General features: G+C 42.1%; 1 protein-coding gene across 4 annotated transcripts in view; it reads left to right on the forward strand.

The window, feature by feature from the left end:
* The window catches only part of agrn (agrin), a 261,254-nt gene that overhangs the window by 188,018 nt on the left and 55,690 nt on the right, over positions 1 to 17,546 (forward strand). For all 4 annotated transcript variants that reach the window (XM_038723324.1, XM_038723325.1, XM_038723326.1 and 1 more), the window contains 5 exons: positions 1,950 to 2,171; positions 9,816 to 10,013; positions 10,526 to 10,726; positions 16,149 to 16,291; positions 17,397 to 17,502. In XM_038723324.1, coding sequence (XP_038579252.1) covers positions 1,950 to 2,171; positions 9,816 to 10,013; positions 10,526 to 10,726; positions 16,149 to 16,291; positions 17,397 to 17,502 — 870 coding nt within the window. The remainder of the gene's footprint in view (positions 1 to 1,949; positions 2,172 to 9,815; positions 10,014 to 10,525; positions 10,727 to 16,148; positions 16,292 to 17,396; positions 17,503 to 17,546) is intronic.

A 17,546-nucleotide genomic window follows, 5' to 3' on the forward strand; every position in this document is an offset into this window, starting at 1 on the left:
CTCGCAGACTCACACGAGGCGTTTAAAGGAGATCACGAGGGAATCAATTGTTTTTGATGCCGTACCAAATTAAGCAGCATTGAACAGCTTACATATTTATGTGGCACCTCCGAGCACTTTTGAAACAGCAGCTTGGCATCAGAACACAGAAATCAATAGCTGTGTTCCACATTCTAAACTGAAACATTCATTTTCCAAAATGGGAGAGCCTGTGTCCTCGCTTGAGATCGGGAAAGATTTGTTCAGTTACCTTAAGAACCCATATGGTCTTCTCTACTTTTTTGCTATTTTTTTATATCTTTACCTCAGTTCCTATCATTATTTGGAAAGATGGTCCACAGGATTGGTTTTAAGATGTTCAGGTTGATCTCTCGTATCTCTCCCATCGCCTTAATCAGAGTGAAACAAACTAATTGCCACCGCCTGTGTTATCAGTTGATAATTTACTCTGGTGAGTATTACTAAATGATTCTGTCTGATAAATGAATCATGGGGCTTCAAGCACGCTAACTTGCCCCCCTGTGATGCCATCTAATCCTATAATGGTCACAATAATGGGGGAGCTATGGGTGGCGTCATTACAAGGGCAGTTTCTATGACAGCACCCCCACCCCTCTAACTAAAGCTAAATGAAAAGGTAGACTAAAGAAGGAAGAAGTTTTGTTTGACTTTTGTGTAAAATGCACCTCTTTCAATTTTCGCCAAGCGCTTCTCATCAAAAATTATTTGATGCCTCCGTCTGCTTTTCCCTTTAATCTGCAGACACACCACATTTAGCTGTGATCCATCCCTCATGCGTGAAGCTTTCCAAATGAGAATCACCATGGAGCCAGGCTATCGTCTCCTGCTTACTCTCGACACCAGAGTGTATACCATCCTACCTTAAGGCTCCCACTTTTAACCATCAAGCCAAGCCCTCAACACTGACACACACACACACACACACACACACACACTGGCACCCTGTCTCAGTATACACAACGCCATGTAACATTTCCACTGACACATAAAGCTACAAAGAATAGATTGAGTCGGCATGGCAGGCTGTGATCATTGCTGTGATTGTTCATACCGTTTCTCAGGTTTCCTCTCCCTCCTGATCAAGTCAGGTTATATCAGCCCAGCCCACACCTATCTGACGCTACAGACAATCATAGTTGCAAAATCCAGTCCTTGTTTTAATGAAGTCATGCTGGAGCTAGTGCCTAAGAGGGGGAGGCTGAAGCAACCTCTCTGTGATGTTCACATTTCATATCTGCCTCGGCCCAGGAGCTTGCCTTTTTTGAATTATTAAGCAGAGGACTCTTTCTTCTCTTCGTCTTTTTCTTTTTTCTTTTTCTCTGTTCTCTACATTTTCTCTCTCTCTAAAATACTCTCTCCCTCTTGCTCTTCCTTTCCTCGCTCCTCCATGTCAGTTCAACCAGCTTTGGCTGAAGCAGTGGGTCTCGCTGAGATGCAAATGGAAGCCTTTGATGGGGCACATTGGGAACGTCAATTAATCCAGGCGTTTACTCGCCTGAAAAAAAAAGGCTGTGCAACCATTGTTGCACAGGTTGTTTCATCTCTATTGTGCTACAGGGCCACGTTTTTATCTGCTTTCCTCATGCCACTAGATTCGGCGGGCTTTTCAAAGATCCAGGATACATTAGGATAGGCACAAAGGCGAGGAAATGACATAGGAAGCTAAGGAAGCAGGCATGTCACAGGAATAGGGCTGTATTGCATATTCCATCATATCTGTTTTTCTCCCCAAACCTTTTCTAACGCAAAGCTAGAGCAGCTCCCCATGTAGCCATACTCTAACTTACCTCCCTGCCACCTATGCCCTTTCCAGCCCCAGATCCTTCTCCAACCTCTACTTTATATTCTTTTGGCTTCTCTTTGGTTTACCCTGTACAGTATCCCCCCCTCTAACTTTGCTCTCTATCTCTTGGGTGGTCGACCTTCAGATCTCAGCATACCAAGCCCCTGCTTGAATAAGACGTGCGATCATGGGGCACTGTGCGTGGTCAAAAACAACAAGCCAGTGTGCGAGTGCCCCGAGGCCTGCCCACAAACGTCTGACCCAGTGTGCGGATCCGATGGCCACAGCTACGGCAGTTCCTGCGAGATGCGAGCGATGGGTTGTGCCCTACAGAAGGCCATCCACATCCAACACAAAGGACCCTGCGGTGAGTAACTGCACGACAAAAAACCACAGAGCTACAGTTACTAACGTATGCTGGAACCTCATTCATGAATTGTAATTCATTCATATATTATGCTGTCACATTATACCATACATTCATTAACAGTGCAGTCATGAAATCACTATGAAATGGTGTGAATTATAGCTCACAGGTTGGGAAAATATCTCGTTGTGGAATATAATTAAGATCAAATTAATTAATAGTTCTACATTACCCAGAGGCAAAATTATAATGCAAAGATGCTAACAAATAACACGTATTGTGTTATATTCACAGTGATTAATAAATCTTCAGGTGTCAAGAATTTCCTGAACTCCAAGACTCTAAGCTGTTTTGACCTTTAAATGAAGATGCACTTCATGTACTCCAGATGAAAGAGAGTGCGGAGTATACTTGTCTGTAATTGGCTACATGAGTCACTTGGCTTTGTCTTGCAGTGCCGGAGTATCAGCTAGTCATTAGTACACCAGCGACAGCAGAGTTTCAAGTGGTAAAAATATCTTCAGATCCACTATGCAGGCACAGAGCCATATTGACAGATTTTTACAGCTTGGTAAACCCTGTTAGTGAATAGTCTTGATGGCTTCATGCCACTTTGGAAGGCCAGTTTTCCCATGGACTCTAATTGGAGATTGAGTATTCTTCCTTGTCTACAAGGGCCAAAGTGCAGCGGTTATTACCCCCTTAGCCCAACTCTCAGTTACCTTATTCACTCAGTTTTGCTACATATTTGAAGACCTTAACAATGAAAAAGAGTTGGCCTCTGCAGTGCTGTGTTTTTGGATGAGCTTAGCAGTTAGCTGAATGATCAATACAACGGAATTAGTCTCACGTTGTTAGAATGACTGTGCTGCTTTGCCTAAAGTGTGCAAACAGTTTATGGGTCAAGTGCATGTGTACAAGCTAGTGTGATCGTTTTGTAAATTGTGTAGTGGCTTGAATTTCTTTCTGTACTGAGTAGATGACAGGGTTAGTTTTTGGAGAGGGCCTACTCTCCCTCTCTGCCTGCACGTGTATTGCGTCTGTCTTCTTCCCTGCCTTCCCTCAATTGAAATCCAGCGCATAAGGGTGGATGCCAACAGGAAGTGGAACGAGAGCAGTGTTTGGTCCATGGGCAGGCAGGCTGACTGAGTTTTGTGCGCCGCACCGCAGGTAGACAGCAGGTCTGACGGCCTGGGGTCCCTCGGCGGTAATGAATAGTTTTTGTTTTGAAAAGCGAGAGGCGGAGCGAGCTGGTGGAGTGGAGGGCCCTGTCTGTAATCCAGCACTATGGATGGTTCTTGGCTCCCAGAGGAACAGGCCTGCGTCAGCGCAATGGTACCATAAAAATGCTGAGGCATTGGCTTGCCAGGCGCGAGCCAGCCGAGGAATGATGGCGATGATAATGTGGGTTATTTCTGGGCTGTTTGCACAGCTTTACTGGGCTTTATTCAGCACCATAACAACTGACTGACTAAGCTATTATCTCACCTAATTATCACAGGCTATTCCCAACACTAATATACTATACACGTTTATGGAGCAGAAAAGGAGAGAGAGAAGAGCATGTGCTGCTTTCATGTGCTGTTGGAAGTATTGTAAGTAAAAGTTTAAGGCATGAGCAATGACAGAAAGTGGTGAATAAAGTGAGAATTTTCTGTGATAGGTGTTAAGTAACTCTAACCCTTATAAAAGAGAATAAGAAGTGATTCATTTGTTTACCATTCTGTGATGATAATTGGCATTATATGTCTAGATTTATTGCTTCAGCTTTGACATTTTGCTTCATCAAGGCATTAATTATACAATACATTTTCATCTCTTCTTTCTGCAGCATTAAGTAGGTCATTATATCTGTTTGTGTATGTGGTTTCCAAAATAGCCATTCAAAAATGTATTTTTGTTTACTGGCTTGGTGTTGTTATTTCCATCCAAATGCACTATGTGAGCTGTCACATTTACGGCTTCCAAAACTCAAAAGTAGGAGCTTAAGAAAAGCAGGTGAGGGAAGCAATAGTTTAAGAGGTGAGAGAGGTGCCACAATAGGAAAATCACATGGCATGTGTGCTTAACTGTGTGTTTGTGTGTGTGGTTTACTAAAGCCTCTCATGGGCCCAACCATAATTTCATTTCCTTCCCTTCGGGCTGGAAAAAGTGGTTATCTGTATGGCTCAGGTGCGACCTGATAGCAATATGAGTGACATTCTTTATTATTCTTAGATTTTTCCTCTTCTGCGCTTGAGTGGCGGTCGACCTTGTAAGGTGGGCTGGGAGAGGTGCGCTCGGTTAATAGACCCCCAGCAGGATATCAGTTGCCTCAGAAAAGGACCCATCCATTCAGCTTTACCCAAGCAGATGAGAGCATAGGCGCCAAATTCACTGGAGAAAAAGAAATAACAAATTCCCCTTTTTTCTCCCACAGGTGTTTGAAATGATATACACAGTTGAGTAAGAAATATAGGTCACACACCAGAAGCATGAGTGGCTGGAGAGAGATGGTGAAAATAGGGGAAAAGAAAGAGGGAGGGGAAAGTAATAAATGCAGGGGGACAAGGAGATGGAGGTAAATAAGATGGGGTGCAGCAGAGACAGTGGGGGGCAGAGTTAATAGTGTACCAGCCAGGCAGGCATCGACAGGGGAGTTGTTATCACCCAGGCATGTTCACAAGCCTTCAAAACACAAACCAGCCTACTTCTTTCTGCTTAATCCTGAGGTAATACTCCACCCAGACCCCCTCAACAGCAATTCAGCTTTTTTCCTGGTGAGGATATCAACAAAAGCTGAAGGGTCTTTGGGGTTTTTTTCTCCTCAATGACTCAGTTCTTCATGCTTTCAAGGCCACTTTTATACCAACCTGCTTCTATTTCGCACTCCCGTGTCCAAATCGACAAACACTGCCACCAAATACAGCAAGAGAAGCTGTCGCAGTGCAAGAGCTGACATCAATAGTTCTCACCTTTAGATCCAAGGGGCTTCAAGGGGATGTTGACCAAATTCTAGCTGGTCCTAAAGTTTTCCTAGGCTGTAGAGGTTCTTGCATTGTTGGAAAAGGTATTTGAATGGGATGACAGATTCCAGGTTCTAGCACACTAGCTTTCACTTTCTTAACACCAAGAGTATGTGTCATAATGCCTAGCCTGCCAGACTTTTTAGCTTAAAGTCTGAACTTTTTATGGTCATGAAGTTGTCTTGCTTCAGAAAAAAGAAACTCAAATTTGGAGATGACAGACTTGGAGATGACTGAATCTGAGATAACAGAAAGTGGATATCTTAACATAACCGATAATGGTGACAATTCTCCCTCCGCTCCTGGCTTTGAACTGAAGCTTCCCTCTTTTTCTGTCTGTTTGCGATGCATGTTGTCTGGAGGATCAGGCAGTGTGGAGAGCCAGGTGCGAGGGGCAAGAGCTGATAAAGAAGCAGGGCTGCTATCAGAACACAGGGCTGATAAAGTACAACACTCACCACGGCTACTCCCTGATTAATAGCTGCCACAACCAGAAAGAGGCCACAACCACAGCAACCCCCATTTTATTCTATATTTATTTATTTTTGTCACAGAAAGCCCTAGCTACTTTAAAGCTTCTTCCTCTGATATCTTTTTCAGTCAAAACATCCAAACCCATTTGCAGTGTTGGGATAGAAGGAACAACATCTGAACACTAAAATAAGGTGGAAATGACCTAGAATAACCTGCTATCAATACAAGTATGTTATACACCGCTACCCTGTCTCTGCTCTGCCCACTTTCTCCATCAGCAGTACCTTTCATAAAGTTGCCACGTTTAATAAACTCACCCACGATTCCGTTTTCAAGTGCGCCGCATGTGGATGAAAACCAACATGGTTCTGAGTGTCTGAGGTCGGCAGTGGTGCGTTACCTTCTCTCTGTAATGTAAAATGTCCACCGTTCAGGTTCAGATTCAGGTTCCTTTAGTTATACCTGTAGGTAAATTACGTTCCAGAGAATAAGTTTTTAGGCTTTTTCTCAACCATATAAACAATAACACCATACAAACAGAACAACACACTAAAATCACACTAAAACAATCTACTCCATCTTAATACTATTCATAAAACTAATCCCTACGGGAACAAAGCTGTTTTTATATCGTTTTGTTGTACACCGCAGTACTCTAAACCGTCGGTTGGACGGCAGATACTGGAACTCATAATACAGCAGATGAAGCTGGTCACTCAAAATTGAAATACTCATGCGCTGTACCTGCCTAGTGTACAGCGAGGCTGGGTTCAGTAGTGGTTCCCCAATCAACCTACTGGACCATTTCACAATCTGGTTAATAGAGTTCCGACTCTTTAATGTTAAGTTCCCGTACCAAGATACCAGAGAAAAGGAGAATACGGATTCAATAAAAGCACGATAAAACATAATCAACAGTGTTTTCTCAATTTGAAATTGACACAGTTTCCTTATAAAGAACAGACGTCGATGACCCTTTCTACACACCATTTCACAGTTGGCTTCAAAATTCAGCTTTGAATCAATGATTTAAAGGTATTTGTAAGACTGCACACACTCCACTGTTTCACCCTTAATGGATGTGACTTCATGCTGTGTCGGTAAAACCAGCTAACATTTCTCTCTTTGTTACTCTGCAAATATGTGAATCTTCTCCAAATATAGTTAAGCAGCTGGGCGGCCCGCCCAATTGAAGTATATGTCAAAAACACTGTTTGCACAAGCTGTAGGCCAATATTTTATTACACCTAAATATTACACCTTCAACCAATTTATTGTCTTCGTGTCACGTGACTATTTTGGTCCAGTCATGATTGGGTGATCATGCCTGCAAGTTAGACTAGTTTAATAATTAACCCAAGATGGAAAATAATAAAAATAACAATAATGTGGATTTGGTGAATTTTCACACCCGGACATTCAGCAAACACGAACATTAGTGACGTCTACCACTGATGCTGAGGCCTGGCTTGCATTTGGTGTTCCAATTAATCCCAGAAGTGTTGGATGTTCTCAGTGCAGTCCAATTCTCCCACAGCAAACGGGGAGAGGGGACGGTTGAGCAAATAATTGAGTTACAACAAACTGTTGTTTTTGAAGAATTTAATAATAAAAGAGAATAACAGAGAAGTATTACAGCAAAGGGATGCATAATCATTTACACAGTCTAGGTTTCTATGTTTTGGGGAACAGAGAGGAGAGGAACAGCAAGAAAGAAAAACACTAAAACAGTCTCACAGCTCTGACCCAAACCCTACATATGTGGACAGACTAATATAATGAGTATAACAAGAAAAGGTTTATGATAAAAACAATACATATATAAATAAGACATATACAGTAATAGTAATAATAACAGTAATAGTAATAATAGAACATGATTAGTTGTAGGGAGAAACACTTTTCATTACGGGAGGGGGGGGGGCAGACATTGTCATTTTAAAAGAGAAAAGGACATTCCCAAAGCGTTGCCACAAAGCTGGAAACACATTACTGTCTAAAATGACATTGGATGCTGAAGCATTAAGAGTACCTTCGTTGGAACCTAGGGGTCTTACCCAAGCGACTGGTAAAAGTCCCAGACCAAAATTACACACTGGTTTAGGTGACACATTGGTCCTGCGTGCTCCACACACGTCAATTTTTAGGTAGGACTTTAAAGAAAATTTTCATTCTACTAATACACAATGCATTGCTCCTACAGGGTGTATGCTAAGTGCCACACATTGGCATATCCAGTTCACAGTCAAGGCTGTTAATCCAAGAAAGGAGTGGATACCAGCACTACATGGAGAGATGAAGGAAATGAAAGACTCTGAAAGAGTCATAAACAGATTATTAATGTGGAAGGTTCCAGCGGCCAGCCTCGCCTCTCTCAATTAGGGCTGTATCAGCAGCGGTTATTAGCCTGCCCCTAATTGAATGTGGTAGCGAGCTGTGTTAATGCAATCCTCCAGGTGTAATTGGTGTCACCCGGAGAGGTACTACATCTACTGCTATCCTTGTCTGTCTAAAACGCCTAGTGTTTGCTTTCTCATTCGTCTCCTGCTCCCATGTGAAATCAGTCAGTACCCTGAACATGCCTGATCCTGCCTTGCCATTTCTTCAGGGGAAAACTGTGCCTCCAGAAGCAGGCAATTCCTCAAGAGATGATCCAAGTTAATCCTCCAACTAATAAGGAAAGTCTCAGAAGCTCCCTAAGCCTTTTGGGTATCACAGTACTGTCTTTGGATAGAAAATACAGATATCATCTGCCTGACTCAGTCTTGACATGTGGTGGAAATTTTGAAACAAATATGAACATGGTTACAAAGTGATAAATACAACCAGTGACGTTTCTCACTCAATACTGACCAGTTGCTCAAAAGCATCACCAAAGGACAGTGTTGGCACCATGCTCCCCCCACAGGAATGGTGATGACAGTACCTGGCTTTCACTAGATATAGCAATTGGCATTCGGACCAAAGAGTTCAATTCTTGTTTCATCAGACCAGAGAATCTTTTCCTTCATGCTTTCAGACTCCTTTAAGTGTCTTTTGACAAACTCCAGCCAGGCTGTTATATGGCTTTTTCTCAGGAGTATCTTCAGTTCTGACCACTCTCCCCTAAAGTCCTGATTGATAGAGTGCTGCAGAGATGCTTGTCCTTCTGGCAGTCTCTTCTGTTTCTTTTTTTTTGTTGTTCAGTAATTTAGTTTTAGCTCTAGAAAGAGAGTTTTTGGATGGTTCCAAATTTCTTCAGTGATGGAGCCCACCATGCTCCTGGGAGCTTTCGGCGCTTTAGCATCTTTTTGTTATCCTCCTCCTCAGAACTGTGCCTCAGTAGAATTTTTGGAGAGTTTTTTAATTTCATTCCTTGGTTTTTACCTCTCACAAAATACATTTTAATATACAGTTGTGTGCCTTTTAAAAGTATTAAAATCAATTGAATGCTCACCAGCTGGACTCTAATAAAGTTTTACACCGATTCTACACTCGGTATGAAAACTTCACATATCTGCTCTGCATCATTAAGCACTATACCAGCTGCCAGCAACACAGCTTGTCAAAATCTTGATAAAGAAAAGACAACAACTCATTTTTACTTTTTAATTGTATTATTGCTGTGGTTCACATTATGACACTGATGAAATGTATGAGTAAATACATGTTTACTGCATCTGAAAAAATCTAAGGTGGGGTAAAATCAACTTTGGATAATTATGATCTGGATGACAAAAAAAAAAATTAGCCAGCCAGTTACCACAATCTTTTAGCCACAATAACATTATCTTGATAGAAGTTGTTTAAATATTGACCATAAAAGTGCATAAAAATGAATGTTGTGATGTGCTTACTTTTGTGTGAATATGTACAATTCAAAAAAACATGCAGAGCTGACTTTTTGAAGTCAGGAAAAAAATGATTCCTTTGCAACTTTACGGTACATCCATTTGAGAGATTATCAAAACTAAGATTAGTCGCGATGCAGTATGTTGGCAGATTAATGACATACAATAAATTTACTCCCTTTAAATTCTGCCACACACCAACATATGAAACATGTAAAGGGGAATTAATATTTTCCAAATTCAGTGTATTTATTAGAGCCAATTTGCCACCATAATCCTGTAACACACATAAACACACACACTAAGCCTTTTCCTTCCTCCTTATCTCCATCTAGATGAGGCTTGTGCCAACTGCTCTTTCGGGGCAATCTGCGATGCCCAGAGCGGGCAGTGTGTGTGTGCTTCAGAGTGTGTGGTGTCCCACCAGCCTGTGTGTGGCAGCGATGGCACCACCTACAATAGCGAGTGTGAGCTGCACGTGCGGGCCTGCAATGAACAGATGGACCTCCGAGTGGTCAGCCAAGGAGAGTGCAGTAAGTAATGCATACATTCATGCAGTATGTGCCTAGTACGTACAGTGCATCGCAACATTAAATGAAGAATATAAATGATTATTCGCATAAATCCTTGGCGATCAGTGAAAGAAACAAAAGTGCATTTCAAAACACACCAAGATGAGGTTCTTCTTCTCTAGCTCTAAATTTAATCTACATATAAAAGTAGAACCCAACAGCAACATTTCACAGCTGCAGGCAGTCCATTCATATTCTTATTCGTTCATATATTAACAAACTTGGAATGAAATTGCAGGATATTCAGATGGAGAATTACTAAGGGGACATGTATGTGTCAGTTTTAGGCAGGGATGTATTACAAGAGGACGTGGTATGCGTGGCAATTAGGAAAGGAGCAGAGAAATCATTTAAATATCTATTCCAGAGAGGCATTTTAAGGTGTGGTGTGAATGAAATCCATCAAAACATGAATATTTTTTGCATTGACCCATCATGCTCTGACCTGTCCCTCTGCTGTGTGTGCAATTCAGAAACATGCGGCAGCACTGTTTGTGCCTGGGGTGCCCGGTGTGTCCAGAATAAGTGTGAGTGCCCACAGTGCTCAGGCGAGGCCTTCTCCCCAGTATGTGGAAGTGATAGCACCACCTACAACAATGAGTGTGAACTCCGCATGTCCTCCTGCATGCAGAAGAGGAGAATTGATGTGGCAAAGCCCGGCAGCTGTGACGAAGGTAGGAAATGGACTTTGTAATGTTGTAATTATGTTAACCAATCGGCCATTGAAATGGTGTAATTATCTGTATTAACTGACCTGTGGTACTGTATTCAGTCATCTGTGGATTTTCATAATGGTTGCATATGCCACCACCAGCATGCCAACAGGCTAACATAGCAAAAGTGAGAGTCACTCCATAAACCAAACCTGTGAAATTACTTCTGGGTGATTAAGTTAATGTCAGCTGTACATTTTAGAAACAACATCTCCGTACTATGGCTGTCTTGTTTGTTTGTTTATCAGTCCATCTCTAATATTCTAATTCTTCAGGTATCGTAAATTCTCAAATAGTTGCTAGGTTCTTTATTTGCCCCAAATGTAGATAGACCCAGGGTCATATTAGAGACAATCATTCACTTCTAATTTACCCAATTTTATGTATTAGATTTACAAGAAAACTCCCTGTTTTCTTAACTGCTTCTTTTCGTATTCGCTACAGCTGCTGTTGTTGATCCCAACACTTACCTCGTTTTTACTTGTTGTCTCAGTAAATTCAACAGATCAGTTATTGTTGGTCCTACTTTGCCATTCTTTCATTTAGTGTTAATCTACTGCCAATTAAACTCTTATTGCACATATGTTTACAATGAAAAGCCATAAAACTTCCTGTCTTCCCAGCAATGTGAGGAGGAAATGTTAAGTGACATTGACAGTAGCGCAGCACCAAACGAAAGAACTGCAAAGTATACGTGAATGAGAACGTGTTTTGTTTTAGACATATGAACCATAAAACCGCAAGTAATTTGACTTGGCTTTTATTAGGGGCCGGCTTTTTTGTTTGTGCTGTCACAGCAATTGAATACTGGCTTTTATTAGAAAATTTTACGGGATACATTTTTTCAAGCCCTTCTATCCAATTCTGCTGTGACCGATGGCACTTAAATTGAGCATTGCTGATTTCTATGCCTGTAGCTTTGTCGATCCTCCACATTCTGAATAAATGAGATCTAATTCACCGTGCAAATCATATCTTGATCAGCACTGACAGACCAGGGTAGGATATCGCAGTCCCTCTCTCAGCCCGTCTTGGTGACAACTCTGGAGGGAGCAACATGCCAACCTCTGGTTGTCATGCAGACGGTAGCAATGCCATTCCCCCGTGGCTGTTGGGTCGTCACAGGGACCATAGTCATCCTCTGACAAGGTGTGAAGGGGAGCAGATTACACCTGCCAGCAGGAGGGATGGCTGGAGAAAAGCAAAGAGGGGGTAGATGGAGGACAGAGCAAATAGTGATGAGAGGAATCCTCTTCCATTTTGATAGCTAGCCAGGGGTGATTCTTTCTTTTCTTTTCTTCTTTTCTCTCTACCATTGTCTACTGTATTGGCCCTGGGCCTGTGAGGCGAATCATGCCACCAAAGCTTCTCGTGTTCGATTTAACATCATTTCATTGACTAAGACGAGTGACCTTTTTTGTATGTGGAGCATGAAGAAATGTGAAATTGTATGCCCCCAATTCAGACTCACCCTTCCCCACACACACATACATCTACACGCTCCGGCTGTCTGTTGGTTGTCTGGTGTCAGGCAAATGTTCTCTTCTATCTCCTCAAGGGCATTGCTTTGCATGTGGTGCCTTATGGCTTAGTTTTTCTTTTTATCCTCTGTCTCATTCTGTCTCTGAACATCATCCTTTTTTCATCACTTGCTCATTTTCATTCAGAGAAAACCATCAGGCTGACACAATAGAATCTTTTTCTTTTTCACTTTTTTCACTCCCCGTTGCTCCCTGCTATCCCACCCACTTATGTCTCTCTCCATTTTGCACTGTTCTCCATCAAAATTGTGCTTCTCAACAAAAGGGACACCGATGCTTACACAGATAGGGGTGGAGATGGGATCGTCTGCAATCGATAAATTTCACCCTAGGGGTGACGTTTCCTTTCAGCCCCCTCAAATCTGACCCAGACCCCCCACAGGAAGTATGGTGTGACTGTAAAATGATCAGAACCAAGTTGCTGTTTTCTGTTTGTCTGTGGTATACTTCTCTTTACCATTTAGTGAAAGGGATTTTTTGTTGATTTATTTACCCCACCTAGATGTATGGGCAGTAGGTTTTGGCAAAATTAGGTATATTGCATAATACAGCACTCTGTTGCAAAATATAAGACCAACGACTGTATTTTCTGGCTCTGTTGTAGACAGCAGCAAAGCTTTACATCACCGTTGTGCACAACCCCCCACTCCATACTTCATATCTAAGATAAGCCTGGAGAGAAAGTGAACATGTGATTTATTCACTTACGTAGACCTGACTTAAAAACCATCCTCATTAGTCTTGTACGGGGGAGGGGCGCACAGAGCAGAAAAATGGAAGTTGTTTTCTCCCTCCTTTTGTTTAACAGTAATGAAAAATGACAGTGTTCCCACTGTTGGCCATACAGGGAAATTTATCACCTGTTTAATTTCATACTTGGGTAGGCATGGCCTCAGCTCCTTTTCTCGACACTGACAAAGTGGCAACTGAGAGCAGTGCATCACCTACAGGGGCCCAGGCCCTTTTTAATTGAATAGACATTTAATAAACAAGATTATGAGTGCGGGATCACACATTGATGTGCGGTCCACAGCCTGCTCCTCGCATCACACAGATCTGATCAAGATAGCTCTAAAAGACATGAAAGGGCATGAAAAAAAGGCAAGTGGGTAGCTCTGTGGGAAAATAGCTTATTGGAGGGAGATCAGCGGATTTATCTTTTTTGGTCCATCCATCACAGAGCTTGTAACCTTCTGTTGAGGCAAAAAAAAATTATTTTCTCCTTCTGCCATCTCCAAACACCCCATCCTTCTCCGCACCGGGCGTGACGCTCCCCACCGGGCGTGACTCTCTATCTCACGCAACTTTATTAGGGCTAACACGCTGTCACATCCGTCAACAGCAGGCCATACAGGGGAACCGATAGATGGAGCAAAAACAAAGGCAAATCGTGCCACGCGTCAATCTGCATCCTTCAGCAAAGGCTATTTTCGATCTTTGGGGGAAGATATGTTTTTTAATGATAGACACCCAAGTTGAAAATCACACAGGTTAGGATATCAGAGGTATTATAACTATATCGGTCACTCCTGGAGCCACTGACGTTGACACGACTAGTCAGGTTGATCAAACAGGCTGCAAAACAGTCGGTCATACACATGTTCACCGCTCTATCCTCTATTATTTACCCATATCCACATATTTTCCTGTCCACTCTCTGTTTTATTTAACACTCTTCTAGACAGCTTTGACAACAGCATCTCCTCCATCACTTCTTCTCTTATTTCCACTGTCAAATACCTGTGATGTTTTATCCTCTCTCTCTTTCTTGGAGATTATTATTATGTTATTCATTTCCTTTCTTCACTCCGCCGCTAAATTCTGTCCTCTTAATGGAGCTTCCCTGGCTAAATAGACTCTGGCTTCTGACATGATTGAGTAAAATGGAACGGATGGGCAGTGCAGAGAGAATAGCTGATGCAGCCATCTTAGCTGGGGATGTTTTAATTGAAAGGTTCATAGGCAGCGCGGGTGGCAGGCACATCAAAGAGCAACAGCTAATTAGGACCCCCCTTCGCCCTTCACTTTTATTTATTCTATTCTAATGTCTTACTTCTTTTATTTATTTATCTTGTCTCTGTAAGCGGGCCTGAGCGGAATATGAATTGGCTACTCCAGCATTTCCCTTTTACTGCTGAGCTGATGTACAGTACACAGATGCAGATGGCCAATCGCCAGCGCCTCACCTCTTATTACTTCTCTTTCTGATCTGTTCTGGAGTCAGCTGACTTCTTTTTATTCAGATAACAGCTGAAGCCAAATGCCTGTGATTATGTCACTGGCAGTTGAAAGCCATTAGCCAGTGCATAAGCCCAGAACAAAATGCTATGTTTAACTCGGACTGTGGTTCACAGTTGATAAGTAGCTAGAACAACAAATCCAAGCAAAAAGATCAGGGTCGGAGGTCTTGCTGGTTTAAAACGAAGACAGAGTGAGTCTTTAACAAGGCCTGATGTTTGAGGGGGATGTGGCCTCTGAAACTCTACAGAAAGCTCCAGCTCCTCCCTTGTATCCGCTGCTAATGAAGTGAAGCCCCTCCACTGTATCGACCACTCAAAGCTGTCACATCCCATTGCTGATGACCCATATCAAAGAACAGCCAGGGCTTCAGCTGCCTCTGCCCCTCCCCTGCACTTTGAGCTGCTCCATAATCTACTTTAGAAGATGGGTTATGCTAAGTGACACTTCCATCACTTCGACATTGATTTCACCATTAGAGGTGGTGCATCAATACAGAGGGTTGAATGATCCCTAAAAGTAGACTGGAAGAGGAAGAATCAACGCAGCTGAAAGACTCAGAAAGCATCAGGTTGATTACCTGAAGCTTTCTGAGTCTTTCAGCTGGGAGCTTTTAGTTGGACTGCGTTCCTTTTTTGAATAACAAATTTGTTTCAAATGAACTTTCTGCCAGCCCACAGGGTGCCTCTCTCTCTGTCTGACATTCTCTCCATCTTTCATGCTGACTGCTTTCATTCTCGGCGTTCACAGACATTCACCTAATCTCCCTCAGGAGTTCCATAGTAGGTGAAATTTTCAACTTCAAAAGCAGGATCCTCCCCCCTTCTTTGCCTGCACTCTGCAACAGCCCCCGATTTGTTTTTCATAAATGAAACTCCAAACTGTCCTGCTGGATATGTTCCCCTTTCATGTATCCCTTTAAAATCTTGGATTCCTTACCTTTTACTAAAGTTTGCAGTTGAACAATGACAACAGTTTTATGAACCCACAAATCCTGGACAGTGATTATGGAACTTTGTTTGGCCGTCTACCTCTTTTACTAGGAACATACAGTCAGCTTCAGCAGCTCTCTTACTTCGATCCAGAGAAATGCATTTTTAAATAAAATGAGTTGCTGGAGGAACTTTCTTTAAAGTCTTAGGCGATAATTAGATTTTACAGAACACTTTGCAATTAGTTGTATTCTCATATCAGGAAGCAGGCACCCATAAAGCAGGCCTTGCCACCAATTCTCTCTGCACACTTGGGGGCCAGCGTTAATAATTCCCTCCCCCTTTAATTGAAATGAAAGGGATGCCTCGATGGTGGTGCAGAGAGGTTGTGTCTAATTTATTTAGTCAATCTCTTACCCTCACTACAGTTGGTCTTTATCTTTTACTACCAGCTGCGCCTTTGGTTCCCTCTCCCCACCACCAGTGCAAGGGAAATATAAATTATCATAACTTTGTGATGTTCCGCATGTATGTAAGTGTAGCCTTAACTTGAAAGAAATGAAAGTAGGACACTGTTTCCACCTGATGCACTGATAAAAGGGAATCCTCCTCCTTGTGTGTTTGTATGTTTTATTAGTGATATTGTGAACTCATGGTGTGTTTATAATGCAGACTGTGGCTCAGGAGCGTCAGGCTCAGGGGCAGAGAGCTGTGAACAAGAACACTGTCGCATATTTGGTGGCTCGTGGGATGAGGATGCAGAGGACGACCGTTGTGTCTGTGACTTCACCTGCCAAAGTGTGCTTACCAACCTGGTACGGCTGCCTGTAAACACTCTCGAAAGTAAAGACACAATTGATTGCAATTTGTGTCAAAAACCTTATTCTCAGAGTGACAACTGTCAAATTGGAACACATACATCATCAGACATCAGACACATACGGCTGTCGACCTCCTGTTCCCCGCTGTATTTCTAGAGTTCATAAGAGATTAACACAACTGAGTTTAGAAATTTAAAAGCACTCATATAACTTCTAACTTTGTCTCTGATAGTTGTTTGTACATTTATGGTTACAAAGGAACTGCTTTTATTAGAATAGAATAGAAAAACTTTATTTATCCCCCATGGGGAAACTCAATTGCCACCAGCTTACATCACAACCGGCAGGTACATACAAGACAAAAAAAAACACATTTGCAGAAATGTACTTATATAAGTATTTTTTTTATAAATGTTGGAGTTTACAGCACTCCCTGACAAGATTATACATCCTGTTAAAACTACTTCAAACTGCCTAAAAATAGTTTTTCACAAACTGCCTTGTAAGTTGTATTGTACAATTGACATGCCACTTGATAACACTTCAGAGTAGTTTTAGTTATTTTCAAATTACACCGTAGGCTATTTGACAAAAACGAAAAGCCATTACAGGTCTACATAAAAATGTTTTCCAGGCTCTAAACTGTATCTCACAGTCTTCTTCAGCTGTAGTTAGTTTGCTTGGTCGTAATGGATGTGGCTGAGTTGGCATCCCACCACCGAAGTATGGAACGTTGGTCAGACGGTAACAGGTGGTTGCCGTGATAACTTTGGTGAAATCACTGAAGTTCTAAATGTAGGTGAAGTGATGACAACCCAGCCATATCCATGACAAATGAGCAAATTATCAGCTGATAAACACCGTGAGATGTGGTTGAAAGCTCCTGAATGAGCCAGTAAGTGGACCTTGACTTAAGCTTTTGTTTTTGCTTTTTAACTACAGTTTCCAAGGTATATACAGGGCATGTCTCACTAAGATATGTACAATAGTGACTATGCCACAAGGCTGTTAATATCGGAAGTGAAACCAAGATAAAAGAGCCTAGGGTTAAACTAGACATTGTGTAATACTCAACTTTCTGTGATTGTTTTTTTTTCAGGTTTGTGGCTCAGATGGAAAAAACTACAGCAATGAGTGTGAGCTGAAGAAGGCCAGATGTGAGAAACAAGAGCACTTGTTGATTCAGAATCAGGGACCCTGTACAGGTCGGTACATTACACCAATCAGAAATAATGTCACAGCGTGCAGA

The sequence above is a fragment of the Micropterus salmoides genome, unplaced genomic scaffold (genome assembly GCF_014851395.1).
Source record: "Micropterus salmoides isolate LMB-PRFRI ecotype aquatic unplaced genomic scaffold, ASM1485139v1 Ms_hic_scaffold_16, whole genome shotgun sequence".
Taxonomy (NCBI): Eukaryota; Metazoa; Chordata; class Actinopteri; order Centrarchiformes; family Centrarchidae; genus Micropterus; species Micropterus salmoides.